The sequence below is a fragment of the Anarhichas minor genome, unplaced genomic scaffold (assembly GCF_050575085.1).
Source record: "Anarhichas minor isolate MPS153535 unplaced genomic scaffold, ASM5057508v1 ptg000074l, whole genome shotgun sequence".
In the NCBI taxonomy this organism is placed as follows: Eukaryota; Metazoa; Chordata; class Actinopteri; order Perciformes; family Anarhichadidae; genus Anarhichas; species Anarhichas minor.
Window position 1 is genome coordinate 4,232,501 of NW_027466520.1, and position 18,387 is coordinate 4,250,887.

Consider the following 18,387-nt stretch of genomic DNA (forward strand, 5'->3'; position numbering starts at 1 on the left):
AGGGTAAGTACTGAGCTCTATAAAGAAACACGATTCATTAAACTATATGTTTTGCCACTGCGGTGACACCAAAAATGAACGTCTTTTCAACACGTGTGCTCACAGCGTTACAACTGCTACAAGCACCACTGGAGTGATGCGCGGAAGCCCGTGAGTTTAGAGGTGACACCGGGCGGCATCGACCAGATCGACCCGCACACCAATCGGGTGGTGTGTTCCTACGACTACCGAAACGTAGAGGGATTCGTCGAGGTCTCTGATTACCAGGGAGGATTCTGCATCCTTTATGGGGGCTTCAGCAGGCTGGTATGCATTCATGGAGTTATTGTGCATGCGAATTGTCCTCAAACTACGTGTATGAACCCTGGATGTGTGATCCTAACATTTCCTTTCCCTCCCTCTCCCCCGTCGCCTTTTTTACTCTCAGCATCTGTTTGCCTCGGAGAACCGGGATGACATCATCCGCAGCGCCGTAGAGCATGCTGGGAACTTTATCGGTATCACGCTACGACTGAGGAAGGAGGCGCTGACCTTTGAGGATTTCGTGACGGACAGGTTGGGGAAGTACAGCTCGGACGAGAGCATCACTTCGCTGGCCGAGTTCGTGGTGCAGAAGATCACCCGTCGACACCCGGTTAGCACCACCTCTCCTTGTTCCTCGCAGTGCTGTATGGTAGAGGTTCTCAACATGAGGCCTGGGGACCCACCAGGACTCCCTTAACTGATTCTTGGGTCTACTATGCAAATACAATAGTCAGTTTTGTTAGTGTTATGAATTGCCTGTCTCTGTCCTTAGGAGCCCGTTAAGCGTATTCTGGCCCTGACGGAGACTTGTCTGGTGGAGAGAGACCCGGCTTCATACAACATAGTCACCATCAAACCCTTCGGAGAGGTGAGCACTCAGACACTAAAGCCACACCCGAGGCATCACAAATTCCAAGTACTAGTACGGGCACTACTTGTACTCCTCTGAAGATGGATCTTAATAGAAGCGTCTGTCTTTGTTTCATTATGTATGAACTGCCTCACTGCAAGTTAGCAGCTTGGATGAAAGCACTTGAGTCTGTGTGTTTTGAGTAAACCTTTCCCTCTTTTTTTTAAATTTTTTATTACCCTCTTGTATCATCTCCCTTCAGGTATTTGCTCTCATCTGTGACGTAGACAACCCTCAGGTGTTTACAGTTGAATTCATCCGAGGTCAGATCAGAAAGTATTCCTCCACAGAAAGGTACACATACACCTGTCTTCATGTGTTTAATGACACTACAGACCCTGTGGGTTCATTAAATGTTCTCATGAGCCTTTTTTGCTCGTGTGCATGCACAGCCTTTACACTCTCCTGTTATTGTGTGCTCACTGGTCGTCTGTAATGCATTCAAGCTGAGTCTGTGCGTCTGTAGGGACTCCTTGTTAGCCAGCCTGCTCGATGGAGTCCGCGCATCAGGCAACAGGGACGTGTGCGTCAAAATGGCCCCCACGCAGCGAGGGCAAAGGTGGGGCCTACTGAGCATGCCCGTGGACGAGGAGGTGGAGAGTTTGCATCTCAAATTCCTGGCTGCACCTCCTAGTGAGTTCAAGCACTTCATCTCATGAGATTCAGAAGAAAAATGTCTTTGTTATTGTTCTTGATGCCTGTATGTTCTCTTGTTTAATGGTTCCATCCCTCGTTCCTTTGCTCAGATGGAAACTTTGCAGATGCAGTGTTCAGATTCAACGCCAACATCTCCTACAGTGGAGTGCTGCACGCAGTAACTCAAGATGTGAGTGTGTTCAATCCACGTGATTTGTGTCTATCGACCAGAGCACAATTCACACTAATTTCCCCGTCGTTATCTCTCATCAGGGTCTTTTCTCTGAGAACAAAGAGAAGCTCATCAACAACGCCATCCTGGCTCTTTTGTCCCAGGAGGCCGAGCTGCCGGTGCTCAACACTGAGCTGGAGAGCCATTTCCAGGCCATCCGACGCTTGGTGGCCTCCAAGGCGGGCTTCCAGGCTTTTACCCAGCTGCCCAGGTAAGAATTCAGCAGTAGTCCCATTGTATCCTCCTGCTTTTATTTCTTTGAAGTGTACTTTGTGTTGAGCTGCTGGTAACAGGCATGCTCTGTCATTCCAAGGTCTGGTCAAGGGTCTGGAGTCACAGATGCAACGTAAATATGAATCCATACATCTCAGTCTGCCCTTTTGCCTGTCTCTGTTTCTTATCCTCCTTGCTCTTTTCCAAAGTCTCTCTTTGCCGTCTCGATCAGCCTTCTCCTCTTTTATCTTTGTTCTGCTTTCATCTCAGGCTTTTAGACAGGCACTTCAGAAGGGAGGTTATGTCCCTTCACTGTGTTCACTAGAGCTGTCTGCCTCGATTTGTCTTGACCTTCCTCTCTCGACATCTCACACTCTTTATTTTTTGTCTCTCCCGCTATCTGCTTTGCCCATTCTATCCTTTTATATTTCTGCACATCACAATATTTAAGAAGCCCATAGTCTTTTCGGGTCACTGAGATGTATGAGAGGAACTGTATTTACTTTTTATTATTTGTTCCTGCGAAGCAAACAAGAATTGGTTTTCCTGTAAGATTCATTGCCGGAGTAGCTTGGCGTTTCCCTCAAACAACCAACAAGACACGGATCACTACAAAGAAATAAATGGTTTATTTCTGCTCGAAGGGAAACCTCTTTCATATTGTTACACTTAGTAGTTCGGTTCAGTAGAAAATGTGACACCTTATGAGCCAAAGAAACAACAAGCCACTTCTGAAGCAATGAATTCTTTGTGTATCCAACCCCAGACCTCTTTTTCAATAACACATTATTTGTATTGTGTTGCGTTTCTGTTTGTGATTAACGTTTTCGAGGCACGGTCGTCTTAGTGGCATTGGTAAATCTGTGAATGTGTGTTTGTGTGTTCTAGGTTCAGGGAAAAGTTGGGAGTAAAGACGGTGAAAGCTTTAAAAAGGAACAACAACAGTGTGACGCATGCTGCTGTCGACATGCTCTGTGCTCTCATGTGTGTAAGTATCCCCTAAATATCTGCACATCAGTCATTTATCGGGTTTGTCTTTCATCTGACAGTTTCAGACATTTTTTCTTTGTGTGTTTCTTTGCAGCCGATGCACGATGACTATGACCTGAGGCAGGAGCAGCTGAACAAGGCCTCTCTGCTGTCCTCCAAGAAGTTCCTGGAAAACCTCCTTGAAAAATTCATCACTAATGTGGTACATTTCATGTTATTGTCAGCAAGCTGGCTGCAGAATTTAGAAGTTCCTCAAGTACAAAAGTAGTTTAAACCTCCTTTTTTTTTTTGTTTGTATCTTAAATCTCTCATTCCCTTTTTTTCCTCTTTGTTTTCAGGACCATGGAACGGGAGCTCTGGTCATCAGCTCCTTACTGGACTTCTTAACGTTTGCCCTCTGCGCCCCCTACAGTGAGACCACAGAGGGGCAGCAGTTTGACATGCTGCTGGAGATGGTTGCCGCTGATGGACGCACCTTGTTCAAACTCTTCCAGGTAGTTGAGTCATGTGACTCAACCTTTCCACCCTAATTATGATGGTAATATGATATATATTCAGTAGATGCTTGTGTGTTGAATTACATTGTCTTTATCTTTAGCATCCCTCAATGGCAATAGTGAAGGGGGCCGGCTTGGTGATGAAGGCCATTATTGAGGTAAGCCTTTCTGTGGGTTCGGTGGTTTACGGTGTCGATAATTTCATGATGATTAGAAAGTCTTTATGCTTTAATAAAATGAATAACCTGTGTTTGTTCAAATGTAGGAGGGAGACAAGGAAATAGCCACCAAGATGCAGGACCTGGCCTTGAGTGAAGGGGCTCTTCCCCGGCATCTGCACACCTCTTTGTTCACCATCAGCGCTGACCAGCGGATGCTTACCAACAGGTCCAACCTCAATAAATCCACACACTCACACACAATGATTTGGATTTGTTGGTACCAGCAGCTAGTTAATTCTCTCTATTTAAGTAAGAAGAACACTCATTGTATGTCATGGTAGACGGCTTAAGGTTGTACAGTGGATAAACAAGAAGATGTGTTCTCAAACCAACGACTTGTAAACATTCTCAGGCAGCTGAGTCGTCACCTGGTGGGACTCTGGACGGCAGAAAACACTGTTGCCATGAACCTCCTGAAAAGGATACTGGTAAGTCTACAGATCAGCCCATTCCAGACATTAAAAGGTTCGATGCTCGTGACGGGAGCCATCAGTGTAATATGATGCAGGCAAAGTACTCCAGGATGGAGGCCAATGCTTTTCTCTGGCAGCGGAGGCCCCCTGTTTAAGTCTGAACCCATTTCCCTTCGTCTTGTCCGCTGTCAGCCAACAGGCCTGCTGGCTTACCTGGACAGTCCCGATCCAGTCCCGGAGAAAGATATGGATCGAATGCACATCCGCGACAACTTGAAACTTGCCCAGGTATCTGCAGAAACATCGCATCACAGCTGTACATTTCTGCAGAGTGAACAAACAGCTCGATGAGAAAGTAAAGCCGTCTCTAATTTTATATTCGTTTCCCACAGGACCAGCTAAATCGAAACAAGGTGCCCGAATGGCAGCGGATAGCCGGCAAAGCAGCCAAAGAGGTGGAGAAGTTCGCCAAGGAGAAGACTGATCTAGTGTTGATGCACTGGAGGGATAAAATGGGCATAGCCCAGAAGGAGGTGAGGATATATTTATCTTTGTAAAGAGGCTGGGGGGCTGATTTCCCTGTTATCAATCAGACTGCTGCTGTCTGCTCAGGTGTCTCTAACTGTTGCATCCTCCTGCTGACGCTGAACGCTACTGCAGGCTGCAGAGGCAGACTCAATAACACTCTTTTCAGCTGCTGCTGTTTATTTCTGCATGCAGAGCGGTGTCTGCTCTGACGCTGCCTGAATTTGGGGAAACGGTACATGTCGAGATACAATTGGATGCTTTTTCTGTTCCTTGTATATCTGCTGTTGAAACTGCTTGTGCAGTTTTCATGTTTTCCATTACAGGCAGGTCTAAATGTGACCGTGTTATTTTAATTCAAAGGTCACTTTCTATTATAGAATACCTTTGTTAGGATATGTGCACATAGTCGACGTGAGGTGCTTCAGACTGAGCCTGTGTGAGTCAGTCTTACAGAATGTGTGTGGGTGGGCTGAGGTTGGTGGCGTCATCTGAACTGATTAATAAAACCTTGCTGCCTGCTCTCTGATGTTTCTACAAAACTGAAATCAAATGCACTTTAAAATCAAGCTAAAGCCTCTTCACTTACTTCACCTGAAAATCACCCGGCTTCCTTTTCTACACTTTTGTTTTGAACGTCTCAAAATGGCTGACCAACGACATATTTTGATTGGCTTGCTTTGACTGAATATTCCCGAATCAACACATGCTCCGTGTATATTTGTTGTTAGCAGCATGTAACCGTGGAAAACATATGAATCTAGTGGATAGTCAGCGAATAAATTATGAAGGATTCAGTGATTTTTTTATTTATTTTTTTTCAGCATGAATCTCTTAGTAACTCTTTTTGTTTCAAATCATCTGTTTGATCCGAGGAACAATAATCTCTCTGTGTTGTATCTGCCCCCCCCCCCCCCCCCTCCCCTTTGTCTTGTGTGGTTTCTCTGCTGTCAAACAATGCAGCAGGACAGAAATAACCTGGTAAGTAGGACTGACCAATGGGATCCATGCTCTTCACTTTCCATCTTCTTTCTCTCTCTCTCTCTCTCTCTCGACGAAACCATTTTTCAATCTTCATGTGACACATTGGGTGTGTTTTTTTTTTTAATTCAGCCAGGCGATGAACTATTGTCGTCTACGAGGGATTGACACAGGTGTCTTCAAATAGATGCAGGAAAAGAAGAAGTCAGGATTTGAACATGTCTCTTCTTGTCCTGCTGTCAATAGAAGACGTTTAGAGTACCTGCAGTGTTTTGTAATCAGTAAATAATAACCACTTGTAGTTTGAGAGGTGAGTGTAATTAACATAAAGGGAAGGATCTTTTCCAAGCTTCCTGTTTAGCCTCTGGAACAGTTTTCTATCATTTTACATCGCTCACACCATTTTTCCTTTATGCAGGAAATTTACCTCATTGCTTTACGGCACCAAAAAAGAGAATTTGTTTACCTTGCAAATCATAAGTGCTGTGCTGATTAAGGTTGTACGGCTCCAGTAGCAACATCCACAGATTAATGAGAACCATGATCATCTCTGTCTCGCCCAGCAAGAATTGGAGAACGCATCCAATTTTGGGATCCCACTTTGGTTTTTGTGTTTCATAACCTTGTTTTCTATAATGATGATAATGACGACATTGTTTTTTGTCATGTTTTTTGTCCCTAATATCTGCCTTTCTCCATCCTCAAAAACATTTGTGTTACCTTTTCCTCCATACTGGTGCCATTTATTTCATTTCTGGTGTCTTTGTCCTTAAAGTAATACTCATGTTGTTTCCATTTCAACTTCACAACTCTTTTGATGCCATAAGCTGTAAAAGAACCAAAATGTAATGCTGGTAATAATAATAATGACTGACTGGAAGCGACTCCTCAAAGTTTTAAATCTTTCCTTTTGATTTCAGAATCCAAACCAAAAGCCGGTCATCCTGAGGAAGAGACGCCAGAGAATAAAGATTGAAGTCAACTGGGAGCTTTTCTACTACAGGTACAACAAGCCATATTCTAGCTTTGTTGACTCTATTGTATTGCACATCATCCTGATTTCAATTATTTTGGGAGTGAGTGCAGAGTCCAGGTTTTTATGCCTCTGTGTCTTGCTTAAGAACCTTTAATTCAGGACTTCCATGAGCTGCTCCATTTTCTATATTTTTACGTTAAAACAAGCTGCTAAACCAACACTTTTTTTAACAATCCTAACCTGCTTTTGTTTTTCTCAAGATTCCAGCACGACCATGCACGGTCCAACCTCATCTGGAACCTGAGGACGAGGGAGGAGCTGCGAGACGCTCTGGAGGGGGAGATGCGCGCCTTCAGCGTGGACCGCGAGCTCGGCAGTGCCACCGTCATCTCCTGGAACCACCAGGAGTTTGAGGTTTGTGCTCAGCTAGACTGTTTAACGCTCACTGCTGTCTGGATCTCATGGTTCTCATTTGATTATAACCATCAATATCTGTGATACACTGGAGATTTACCCCACTCTAGTATATCGTGATAGTTCAGTTATTTCTAAAGCGAGCAACGTTTATGTTCTTATTCGCAGGTGAAATATGACTGCCTTTCAGATGAGATAAAGATCGGGGATTATTACCTGCGTTTGCTGCTTGAGGAGGATGAAAATGACGAATCGAATGCCATCAAGAGATCGTAAGACTACGATACACAACAACCCAACCAGCTGCACTAATATCATCAATCTGTACTGAATCCAAAAAGATGATTCATGCTTCTCTCGCTCTCTCTCTCTGCTCTTAGATACGAGTTCTTCAATGAACTCTACCATCGCTTTCTGCTTACACCCAAAGTCTCGATGAAGTGCCTGTGCCTGCAGGCGCTCGCTATAGTCTACGGGAAGTGCTACGATGAGATTGGCCCCTTCACAGACACAAAATACATTGTGGGCATGCTGGACCGAGTGAGTACAAACCGTTACTGCAAGATATCATGTATATTTAATGCACTGGAAGTGTTTTATGTCTTTTAATTAAACATAAAATCCAAAATACTCATGTTGCAGTGTACAGACAAACTGGAACGAGACAGACTCATCGTCTTCCTCAACAAACTCATTCTCAACAGGGTAAGCTGTTGAAAGCGGCAGTGCCTCTTAGAGTTGCCTGTTCATTTAACCCGTGTTTCTGTCTCGAGTGATGATTCATTTTCTGTTCTTTAGAAAAATGTGAAGGAGGTGATGGACTCGAATGGAGTGCGTATATTGGTGGATCTGCTCACCATGGCTCATCTGCATACCAACAGAGCTACTGTGCCCCTACAGGTAAAAAATATGGCCATTCATGTTATGTGAAAATAATGTCTCTGTTGATTTGATCTAATAACACGTAACACTAGATGTTGCCGTCTTTTATGAGCCATAAATGAAATTCAATCCAATGTTGACGCTCGTGTGAAAATGTAGATAATCTGTCCGGCGTGTCAAACAGAGGGTCTTCTTTATTTCCACAGAGCAACGTGCTGGAAGCATCCGCAGACATGAAGAGGGAGAGCGAGAAAGAGTGGTACTTTGGTAACGCAGACAAGGAAAGAAGAGGACCTTTCAGTTTTGAGGAGGTTTGTGATCTTCTTAGAATGTCAAGCACTGGCTGAGAATGCACAATAGGGCATCGGGTTACGTGATCGGTGTGAGTGGAAATAGCTATAGAGGGAACTCTCTATGCAGCCACCACTGCTTATCATTTGTTTTCCGTTTTTTACTTTTCCATCTCCAGATGCAGGAGTTTTGGAGCACAGGTGTCCTGACGGCGAAGACGCGCTGCTGGGCTCAGGGGATGGATGGCTGGCGCCCCCTGCAGGCCATCCCCCAGCTGAAATGGTGCCTCCTGGCCACTGGACAGGCAGTGATGAACGAGTCCGACCTGGCTACATTAATCCTTAACATGCTCATCACCATGTGCTCCTACTACCCCAGCAGGTATGTAGAGCAGAAAATACCTCTCTGTTTGGAAATATCTTTCATATGGTATCATGATATCATTCCATAAAGCAATGAAGTGTGTGTGATGATCTTTGGTTTATCTACACTTTGCTCAGGGACGCAGATAATGCCATTATCCGTCCTTTACCTAAAATCAAGAGGATGATCAGTGACAACGCTTGCCTCCCTCACATTGTCCAGGTAATTACATGATCTGAATCAGATTTTTTTTGTTTTTGGTTATACAATGGCATCATATCCACTTTGGTGAATTGCTGAATTAAATGAAACGACATGTTGATCGTCTCCCGTTCTTTTCCTCCTCCAGCTGCTGTTGACATTTGACCCCATCCTGGTGGAAAAGGTGGCCAACGTTCTGTACCTGGTGATGCAGGACAACCCGAATCTGCAGCGCCTCTATTTAACTGGCATCTTCTTCTTCATCATGATGTACACGGGCTCCAACGTGCTTCCGGTCGCAAGGTGAAAACACACACACACAAGCATGCAAACATGATAAAGTTATCCCTAGAAGTTTTTAAAGTCTCAGTGAAACGGAAGATGGAGGGTCTTTAGCTTCTGCGCCAAGTATTCCCCAGTGGAACGGAATATTTAAGCAGTGTATAATTACAAGAGGGATTCAAATCAAATCTGTTACATTTGATTGGACCACTAAAAAGTGGTTGGGCTTAGGGTGTAGCGTGATACAGAGCACAAGGTTCAAGAGTGAATTGTACTTGGAACAAAGACATTTAAACCCATTGCTTTTTACCCTGGGGAACCTGTATCTCCACACAGAAGAGAGCTGCCTGAGATCCACCGTGCCTTATGCAAAACTGTCTGTCATCTGCTAAAGAAAGCTCCTGCGTGCCAATTATTGTGCCGACTTCTTCAACAATAGAACATTACACATTGGTACCAGTGACATGCATTATTGATGTTGACCTCAAAGACATTCCTGTGGTTTCTTAAGGTTCCTGAAGTACACACATCTGAAACAAGCCTTCAAATCAGAGGAGGTAAAGTTTTTGATATGGATTTTTAACTTTATATATTACAACAGATTGTGTCTTATGAATCCAGCCTCCTTTTGAAAACACTTGTCGGTTGTGCCTCCTCTCCAGTCTAAGGGTCCGGACATAGTGCAGCGTAGTGTTCTGGGCCCGGTGCTGCCTGAGGCCATGGTGTGTTATCTGGAGAACTACGAGGCTGAACGCTTCTCAGAAATATTCCTTGGAGAATTTGACACACCTGAAGCCATTTGGAGCAGCGAGATGAGGTCGGTATCAGTCTCTGTCATGTCTAATTAGTGTGCTTTAAAAGGCAATGTTGAGATATTTAGAAGTGCGGTTTATAGAAATGTAAACAAATTGTGTTTAAACCCTCTGTTTCAGGCGGAGGATGATCGAGAAGATCGCTGCCCACATCGCTGACTTCAGCCCCAGGCTGCAGAGCAACACGCGGGCCCTCTACCAGTACTGCCCCATCCCCGTGGTCAGCTTCCCTCAGCTTGACAACGAGCTCTTCTGCAACATCTACTACCTCAGACATCTCTGTGACACCATCCGCTTCCCCAACTGGCCGATTCGAGATGCTGTATGTCTCTTTTTGTTTTTCCTTATATACTCAAGCTTGTACTTCCTTAAAAACGTTCCCGCTTGTGGCGTCTTTAAATTTGTGATTCACCTCAATTATTCCTGCAGGTGAAGCTGCTAAAAGACACCCTTGAAGCCTGGAAGAGGGAGGTGGAGAAAAAGCCTCCTTCTATGTCTGTAGATGATGCATACGAAGTCCTCAACCTCCCCAAAGGACAGGGGCAGTGAGTGGCCTTGTTGTTACTCGTTTTGTATCCTGAATATCCTTTAAAGCAATTCATGTGGATGTTGTACTTGGATAATGTGGATTTAGATAGCAGGACTGAAGAAATGATGGCATTTATGTCTTCAGGCACGAGGAGAGTAAAATCAGGAAAGCTTACTTCAGACTGGCGCAGAAGTACCATCCAGACAAGAACCCAGAGGGCAGGGTATGTGTTACAATCATCCCTGACATATGATGTATGTAAGGGCTTACATATCATATATTCATCCATCGATTTTAATTTCAACTTGCGTCTTTCAGGACATGTTTGAGAAAGTAAACAAAGCCTACGAGTTCCTTTGCACAAAGTCTGCCCGAATCCTGGACGGCCCCGACCCAGAGAACATCATCCTCATCCTCAAAGCTCAGAGCATCCTGTTCAACCGCCACAAAGAAGGTATGCAGACAGGCTTATATATATATATATGCCTCTGCCTTTCCACCTCGGAAAAAAAACATATTTTTAATAAGGGGGGAAAAGGGAAGAAATCTTAAAGAGGCAACTGAGGAGCGATCCCTCTGGGCAGTAGTACAATAGATGTGTGCAGAATTAACGACATAATAACATGTAACTAATACTGCTCCTCCTCCTCCTATTTGTCTGTAACAGAACTGGAACCGTACAAATACGCCGGGTACCCCATGCTCATCAAAACAATCACAATGGAAACAGAGGATACTCTGCTCTTCTCCAAAACCTCCCCTCTCCTCCCTGCTGCTGCCGAACTGGCCTTCCACACCGTCAACTGCTCGGCTCTCAATGCGGAGGAGCTGCGCCGCGACAACGGCATCGAGGTATGCACGCAGTCACAAATCCTCAAATGTCAAGCAGTCCAAATGAAACAGCTGCCCACCTACATGTGGACTGGTGCACTGCGGTTTGACTGAATACATGATGGTTTCCTGTATTTAATCAGGTGCTGCTGGAGGCTCTCTCTCGGTGTGTTGGTGTTCTAACTGCATCCAGCAAGCCTGATGACATGGCTGTACAGGTAAAATGAGTCTTTATTCACCTGTACTCGCCTTTCTCTCGAGAGATGAACGCAGTACTGCTTGTAAGGATTTCAATAACAACTTTTCTTCGATACTTGAATGTGCTGCAGGTGTGCGGGCACGTCTGTAGGTGCTACAGTGTAGCAGCCCAGTTTGAGGAATGCAGGGAAAAGATAATCGAACTGCCCAACATCATCAGGGACCTCTGTCACATCTTGTTCTATGGAAAGGTGAGAACTCACTATGTTTGCTTTAATCTTCTGAGTTTTCTGTCTATAATTACAAAGAAAAATCTTCCATGTGCACAATTCTTCAGCATCAATATGTCACTGTTTGATTATTTGTGAGATTTCAAACCATGTAAAAAAATATGCCGGTATTCTGGCTGGAAGTGCATCTTTAGCACAGCTCATGCATCCATTTTGAAGAGACTGCATTGAAAATATTTGAAATATTTCCTTTAATTTATATATTTCATTTGAAAGTAATGATGAATATATTACAGATTGAGCTCCATTGAGGCCATCACCTTTACTCTTGGCAGTCATCTTGCTTGTTTGTGGTCCCATTATCTGCAATTTTTTTTTTTTTTTTTTTTTTTATATATTTAAATGCGACATGGAGCACCAGTGATGTCCGCTTTATACTTTTTCTGGAACCAGACAGCTTCCTGATGTTCTCTCCCTCGTCTCCTCTCAGGGTCTCCCAAAAACTGCCAACCTGGCAGTTCAGTGCGTGAGCTCCTTCGCCGTGGATTTCTTCCTGCAGACCCATCTGTACCACGCCGGTGTGCTCTGGCACCTGCTGGTCCACCTCTTCAACTACGACTACACTCTGGAGGAGAGCGGCGTGCAGGCTAGCCAGGACACAAACCAACAGCAGGTTGCAAACAGCCTGGCCAAGCTCAGCCTGCTAGCACTCAGCCGTCTGGGAGGCTACGCCCAGACACCAAACACCCCCGACGGGAACAATCCTGTTTCAGAGACCAACGGCATTGAGGGCACGCCTCCGGAGAACCCCACCATCCGCAAGAGCTTAGCAGCCATGCTGACGCCATACATCTCAAGCAAGCTGGGAATGGGATCTCCTGCTGTGGTATGTGGTGCAGGTGGACGGGGAGGGTTGTGTCGAGCTTTTACATACATAAACACCAAGCTGAGTGTTTTGTTGTGCATTTAGGTCTTGAAGCTGCTGAATAGCAACTCAGAGAACCCGTACTTGATCTGGAACAATGGAACAAGGGCCGAGCTGCTGGAGTTCCTGGAGGGTCAACAGGAGGGAAACATCAAGAGGGTATGAATAACATGTATAATATCATTGATTAGTATGTAGATATTAACTATCTCGGAAGAACAAAAACGTTATTCAAGCATCCTTTGTATGCTCTCTTTACAGGGAGAAAATGATAAAAGCTTTGGTGCAGAGTTTGTGTTCAGTGATCACAGCAAAGAGCTGATAGTTGGAGAGATCTTTGTGCGGGTCTACAATGAGCAACCGACTTTTCCTCTTGAGGCGAGTAAACGAACAACATAGTGCCATTTTTGTCACATTTAATTGTCTATTTGGTTTATTTGCAACATAAAATGAACTTCAAACCTTTTTGTAATGCTGTAATGTGTTTCCATCTCTGTTTTTAGTACCCCAAAGCCTTTGCAGCAAGTCTTCTGGACTATGTAGGCTCCCAGGCCCAGTACCTCCACACTCTGCTGGCCATGAGTCAGAGTAACAAAGTGGAGTCCCAGCAGCACGCTGAGAGGCTCCGCTTCGCTGAGATGGCTTTGGAGGCTCTCCGCAATGTCATCAAGAACAACCCCGGTAAGATGTGACACTTCTTCTACTTTGTCTGAAGAACCTGAATAATTTTATTTAGATGTCTTAACTTTTCTAAGCTGTCATCTTTGTATGATTTCAGGTTCGGAGTCGGAGTGCATCGGCCATTTCAAACTGCTCTTCTCTTTGTTGCGGGTTCACGGAGCTGGCAGAGTACAGCAGCTGGTTCTGGAGGTAGAGGTTTTTGGTCCTGATATCTAATTATCACTGTGGTCTCTAATGTCTGTGCATTTTACCCATAGTGTGTTTCCTCTGCAGGTTGTGAATACAGTGACGTCAAACCAAGAATGCGTTAGCAACATTGCCGAGTCGCTGGTGTTGTCCAGCCTTCTGTTGCTGCTGCACTCGCTCCCCTCCAGTAAAAATACTATCATTGACTGACAATTTTTGCTCTTTGCTCTCCATTTTCTGTGGACTAACATTTTTTTGTGCATCATTCAGGCAGACAAATGGTGCTGGAAACCTTGTATGCACTGACTTCCAACACAAAGATAGTCAAAGAGGCTATGGCTAAAGGTCAGTGTATTTCGTTCATTTCTTCTACATATATGTGGGATTTCTGAGCGCACAGATGCTCATGTTAATCCATTTGTTCCCCAGGTGCTCTGATCTACTTGCTAGACCTCTTCTGTAACTGCACACATCCCCAAGTCCGCACACAGACTGCAGAGCTCTTCTCCAAGATGACCTCAGACAAGCTGGTCGGGCCAAAGGTCCGTCTTGATATGAATATGAATAGAAAAATTGAAACGATAAATGTCCTCCTTGCGTCATCGTATGTATCCTCATCTCTGCCAGGTGCGTTTAACGCTGATCCGCTTCCTTCCTGGCGTGTTCATGGACGCCATGAGAGACAACGCCGAGGCAGCCGTGCACATATTCGAGGGAACGCACGAAAACCCTGAGCTCATCTGGAATGACAGCTCGAGGGAGACAGTGTCCACTACTGTCCGGGAGATGATGCTTGAGTATGACATGAGCCCAATTCAATACCTTATTCAACCAACACCTAGCTGAGTAGTTTAAAATATTGGATTATCCCAACTGTCTAATATTGGGGTTTTTTCCAGGCACTTTAAACAGCAGAAGGACAATCCTGATGTGAACTGGAAAGTAAGTATAATTGTATATTACTTAGAATAAAACAGTAATTAAAGGATTCAAGGATAATTTATTGTAATTATGCACCACAGGGGTGCACAACACAATGCAGCTGTAGCCAATTTTCAACACAAGAAAAACAGTAGTAAATATGTTGTGTATGATTTAATGTGACAATAGATTCTTTGTTTGTGTGCTCAGTTGCCAGAGGACTTCACCGTGGCGTATGGAGCCGGACAGGGCGAGCTAGAAGTTGGTGGTGTCTTCTTGCGCATCTTTATTGCTCAGCCAGGCTGGGTGCTTCGCAAGCCACGAGAGTTCCTGGTGTCTCTTCTGGAGACCCTGACTGAGCTGCTGGAGAAAAACAACCCCAATGTGAGCTTCCTTGCTGAGAAACACAAACACACGAGATTTAAAGTGGCGCTTTTGTGCGATTCTTTGTGGAGAAACTCCGTTTTAAGTCGACAAAGTCGTGTTAGTTCACTCAGAACTTCTTTGGTCGAGATCAGCTCTAGTTCTTACACTGACGTCTTCACGTCTTCCTGTGATCCTCCTGCAGGGTGAGGCCCTGGAGACCGTGACCACGGCAGCAGTCTGTCTGTTCAGCTCACAGAGCCAGCTGGCCGACCAGGTTCCTCCTCTGGGTCACCTGCCTCGTGTCCTGGCAGCACTCAACCACAAGAACAACGCCGTGCCCAAGAGCTCCATCCGTCTCATCCACGTGCTGTCAGACAATGAGGTGACGAGCCAAACGTGCATATTTAGCTGTCTTTTTTTAAGCTTTCCCGACTTTCTAAACCTCGTTTCACACAAAGACTGCTGCAAACTTTTAACAGCAATACTGTGTCTCAGTTTGTGTGCACAATACTAAATCCCTTTAAGGATTCACACTCGGAAGAGACCAGAGTTGATGTGTTGCGAACATTCAGTCTCACTTTGCTTTCTTAAGATTTGCCAACAAACGATGTATAGTGCAGCTGTCTCCTTTCTGCACTATGACGCACTTCTTTGTGTTTTGTCTAGCTGTGTGTGCGCTCCATGTCTGCTCTGGAGACTATCGGCCCCCTCATGACTGGGATGAAAACTCGGGCTGACATGGCCGGGTTAGCTTGTGAAGCTCTCAACCGCATGTTCCAGAAAGAGCAGACGGAACTAGTGGCCCAGGTAAACTAACACCATTAATATTATTTTGATTTGGTTGTGTGCATCATGTTTGAATAATAAAAAATATATTTTATCAATGAACTGAACAGGCTCTCAGAGTGGAGCTGGTCCCTTATCTCCTGAAGCTGCTGGAAGGAATCGGCCTGGAGACATTAGACAACCCTTCAGCCACTAAGGCCCAGATAGTAAAGGCTCTCAAGTCCATGACTCGCAGTCTGCAGTACGGAGAGCAGGTACGATAGGAATACATGACCAGCAGCATTATCAGTTAAAACCACTAAATGATCAGAACTGTTAATTGGTTAAAGTTACATCACACTGGTTATTTGTCGTATTTGAAACTCTTTGCAGGTGAATGAGATTCTTGCCAAGTCTTCAGTGTGGAGTGCCTTCAAAGACCAGAAACATGATCTTTTCATCTCAGAGTCTCAGACTGCAGGTTACCTGACAGGTAAAGTATTTCTATAAACTTAACCTGCTGTTAAAAATGGGACATTTTCCTAATAAGCAACGCTGTTGAAATGATTTTCCTGTCGGTGTTTCAAAGGTAAGTCTTGTGTGCCTTTCTCTGAGCTGTTCTTGAATCTTAATGCTTTGCTTTATCCTCAAACCACCTTATTGCTGACTCCTCACTTGTGCTTGAACCCAGAGACCCTTTCTGTCTCCACGTCCTATAACTTCCTGGCTCTGCCCTTCCCTTCCTCTTTGTCCTCCACGTTTCCTCCTCAGGGGTATCCACTCCTTCTCTCATGGCCGCCAGTAGCCCACTGCGAGGTGGGCTCTAGACTCCTAAGCTGGGCCCTCCCAGCCCTCCTCTCTCTTGCTCTGATGCAGGTAGACGTTGACCTCGCTCCTACTACCATTCCTTGCCCCTTTACCGCCATCTTTGACCCACACTTTCATTTTCCATTCCCACCTCTCCATCTTCAAAATCGCTAACTTCATCTTCATCCAACTATTACTAATCACTAACACAAATACCCTGGAAAATGAAAAGCTTAGTCAGTGTAGTGATCACGCCTCCATACGTAAAGTAGTTGTCTTTTAGTTTAGCTCATCATTGTAGCTCACCACTAGCACCCCGGCTATCCCACCTAGTAGCACCTGGTCTGACTTGTATCTATGTTCCTGTCACCTGTAGGTCCAGGAGTAGCAGGTTACCTTACAGCAGGAACTGGCACCCCGGTAATGCCCAACGTCCCACCCCCTGTGGACAATGACATTGGAGACCAAGGCTGATGGACACACTCACAGTCACGCTCAGGCACCCAGACTGCCCTGCTGCTTCAATGGCTGCAGCTCAGAGAGGGACTGTCCAGCTCCCAGACGAGGGGATGGAGAGAGAGAGAGAGAAAGACGGAGGAGAGCGGGCCGTCATTGACCGTCACCAAAATCTCTGCAACACCTCCTCCAGCATCACTCTCCTCTCCACTTAGAAATGGCACTCAAGTCTTCACAAACACTTTTGAAATAGTTTTAACGGATGGCCACGTTTGTTTTGTTTCTGTGCTACTTTTCTTGTTTCTTTCAATGACACACAGAAGAGTTTACTTTTTGTATGGATATATTTTTTACTCTAGATTTTGTTTTTTCATGAGAAAGACATTGGAATACTGAGGCGTCTTGTAAGTCAACTGTCTCTTCTCTGTCATCTTATTCCTCTCTGTCATATCCTGTTTGGCTACATTTTATCCAAATCCTGAACAGAGGATATGCTTTGGCCATGTTTGTGACACATTTGTGCACAGGACCTATCCACCTCTTACATAAACATTTACTAGTTTACATAATGGATTCTCATATGGAAAAGGAAGAAAAATGTTAAAGTAGGTAATCGGAAAACACGTGGAAGATCTCGCTGCCTTGTTCCGCCGCAAGAAAAAGTCTTTTGAACCCTCGGAGTGATGCTGACCTCTTGTCTGGTCTGGTCACCCTCTCAAAGTTGACAGATCTGTTCTCCAAATGTCCGGCCTGTTATTCCTCTGATCTTAATTCATAGTTCGTTCTGCTCTCTCTTTGAAGGCTACCCTTTCTGCCTCACTTTTTTTTTTTTTTTTAAGTGATTCTCCTTCCCCCCCCCCCAAGAATGCAAAAAGCACTAGAATATTTATAAGTGAATAATAACCAATGGAAATGAGCTTCTGCTAAGACATGACGAATGATGTTGACTGATCATGTGAAAGACTAGTGCAATTTGTGAAATGTTCAATGTAATATTACGTATATACACTTTCTAAAATGAATGTACATTAAAAAAAAAAAAAAATCAGTCGCACTTGTACATAAAATTTTAAGAATAAAAGGGAACCCACAGTGTTGTTCTTTTGTATTTACATTTGTGTTTGTCGAAGTCGCAGATATTTCAACAGAATGAGCAGTTTGTTTGAGCAGTGTTCTCTGAATTTAACAAGATGATTTAACATTTCATATTTGCATGCTATTAAATCTGCATGCTATCAAATATTTAGCTTTGCTCATAATCTTGAACAGAAATTATAGGTTTCTTGTAGGAGCGTGCGTATTTTGTTAAAAGTTTTATTTTGAGAATAAACAATTGATTATTTGATAGACATAATCTTCTGAAATCTACCATTTTTAAAGTGATCCTTTAATGAATAAGCTTGTCTTGTTTGAATTAGTTTAAGGACGTTAATTTTGTTTTGAAAAGTGCTTTGTGACTAAATGATATTATGTAGGTTTTATAGATTAGGATTTTGGTGTTTCCTCATAAACCTGGAATAATTTATCCACATTTAGGCTAAAACCGTTGATTAGAAAAAAACTATTTAAAATGTAAACTAGTGTCGCCATGTCTGTTATTTAGGTTAATGTTAATGTGTTATAGCGTCA

The 18,387-nt window shown here is 44.2% G+C and overlaps 1 protein-coding gene across 5 annotated transcripts in view; it reads left to right on the plus strand.

The window, feature by feature from the left end:
* dnajc13 (DnaJ heat shock protein family (Hsp40) member C13) overlaps nucleotides 1-17,855 on the plus strand; it is a 26,998-nt gene extending 9,143 nt beyond the window's left edge. For 2 of the 5 annotated variants that reach the window (XM_076080208.1, XM_076080207.1), the window contains 53 exons: nucleotides 1-3; nucleotides 106-306; nucleotides 428-634; nucleotides 797-892; nucleotides 1,137-1,228; nucleotides 1,401-1,567; nucleotides 1,681-1,760; nucleotides 1,844-2,013; nucleotides 2,116-2,148; nucleotides 2,904-3,003; nucleotides 3,100-3,207; nucleotides 3,344-3,499; nucleotides 3,604-3,660; nucleotides 3,768-3,889; nucleotides 4,076-4,151; nucleotides 4,329-4,424; nucleotides 4,529-4,669; nucleotides 5,625-5,642; nucleotides 6,563-6,645; nucleotides 6,879-7,032; nucleotides 7,201-7,304; nucleotides 7,413-7,572; nucleotides 7,675-7,737; nucleotides 7,831-7,932; nucleotides 8,121-8,225; nucleotides 8,384-8,586; nucleotides 8,706-8,790; nucleotides 8,918-9,072; nucleotides 9,563-9,608; nucleotides 9,714-9,868; nucleotides 9,984-10,185; nucleotides 10,293-10,408; nucleotides 10,537-10,615; nucleotides 10,711-10,846; nucleotides 11,060-11,244; nucleotides 11,367-11,441; nucleotides 11,553-11,672; nucleotides 12,142-12,537; nucleotides 12,622-12,735; nucleotides 12,838-12,954; nucleotides 13,080-13,257; nucleotides 13,355-13,446; nucleotides 13,531-13,630; nucleotides 13,714-13,788; nucleotides 13,873-13,985; nucleotides 14,071-14,240; nucleotides 14,343-14,385; nucleotides 14,575-14,748; nucleotides 14,933-15,112; nucleotides 15,397-15,537; nucleotides 15,627-15,770; nucleotides 15,889-15,988; nucleotides 16,679-17,855. The exon at nucleotides 1-3 is cut by the window's left edge and continues 39 nt beyond it. In XM_076080208.1, the coding sequence (XP_075936323.1) occupies nucleotides 1-3; nucleotides 106-306; nucleotides 428-634; nucleotides 797-892; nucleotides 1,137-1,228; nucleotides 1,401-1,567; nucleotides 1,681-1,760; nucleotides 1,844-2,013; nucleotides 2,116-2,148; nucleotides 2,904-3,003; nucleotides 3,100-3,207; nucleotides 3,344-3,499; nucleotides 3,604-3,660; nucleotides 3,768-3,889; nucleotides 4,076-4,151; nucleotides 4,329-4,424; nucleotides 4,529-4,669; nucleotides 5,625-5,642; nucleotides 6,563-6,645; nucleotides 6,879-7,032; nucleotides 7,201-7,304; nucleotides 7,413-7,572; nucleotides 7,675-7,737; nucleotides 7,831-7,932; nucleotides 8,121-8,225; nucleotides 8,384-8,586; nucleotides 8,706-8,790; nucleotides 8,918-9,072; nucleotides 9,563-9,608; nucleotides 9,714-9,868; nucleotides 9,984-10,185; nucleotides 10,293-10,408; nucleotides 10,537-10,615; nucleotides 10,711-10,846; nucleotides 11,060-11,244; nucleotides 11,367-11,441; nucleotides 11,553-11,672; nucleotides 12,142-12,537; nucleotides 12,622-12,735; nucleotides 12,838-12,954; nucleotides 13,080-13,257; nucleotides 13,355-13,446; nucleotides 13,531-13,630; nucleotides 13,714-13,788; nucleotides 13,873-13,985; nucleotides 14,071-14,240; nucleotides 14,343-14,385; nucleotides 14,575-14,748; nucleotides 14,933-15,112; nucleotides 15,397-15,537; nucleotides 15,627-15,770; nucleotides 15,889-15,988; nucleotides 16,679-16,776 (6,486 nt within the window). In that variant the 3' untranslated portion in view covers nucleotides 16,777-17,855. The remainder of the gene's footprint in view (nucleotides 4-105; nucleotides 307-427; nucleotides 635-796; nucleotides 893-1,136; nucleotides 1,229-1,400; nucleotides 1,568-1,680; nucleotides 1,761-1,843; nucleotides 2,014-2,115; nucleotides 2,149-2,903; nucleotides 3,004-3,099; nucleotides 3,208-3,343; nucleotides 3,500-3,603; nucleotides 3,661-3,767; nucleotides 3,890-4,075; nucleotides 4,152-4,328; nucleotides 4,425-4,528; nucleotides 4,670-5,624; nucleotides 5,643-6,562; nucleotides 6,646-6,878; nucleotides 7,033-7,200; nucleotides 7,305-7,412; nucleotides 7,573-7,674; nucleotides 7,738-7,830; nucleotides 7,933-8,120; nucleotides 8,226-8,383; nucleotides 8,587-8,705; nucleotides 8,791-8,917; nucleotides 9,073-9,562; nucleotides 9,609-9,713; nucleotides 9,869-9,983; nucleotides 10,186-10,292; nucleotides 10,409-10,536; nucleotides 10,616-10,710; nucleotides 10,847-11,059; nucleotides 11,245-11,366; nucleotides 11,442-11,552; nucleotides 11,673-12,141; nucleotides 12,538-12,621; nucleotides 12,736-12,837; nucleotides 12,955-13,079; nucleotides 13,258-13,354; nucleotides 13,447-13,530; nucleotides 13,631-13,713; nucleotides 13,789-13,872; nucleotides 13,986-14,070; nucleotides 14,241-14,342; nucleotides 14,386-14,574; nucleotides 14,749-14,932; nucleotides 15,113-15,396; nucleotides 15,538-15,626; nucleotides 15,771-15,888; nucleotides 15,989-16,678) is intronic. The other 3 variants (XM_076080209.1, XM_076080210.1, XM_076080212.1) reach the window with 3 other exon arrangements.
* The last annotated feature ends 532 nt before the right edge of the window (nucleotides 17,856-18,387 follow it).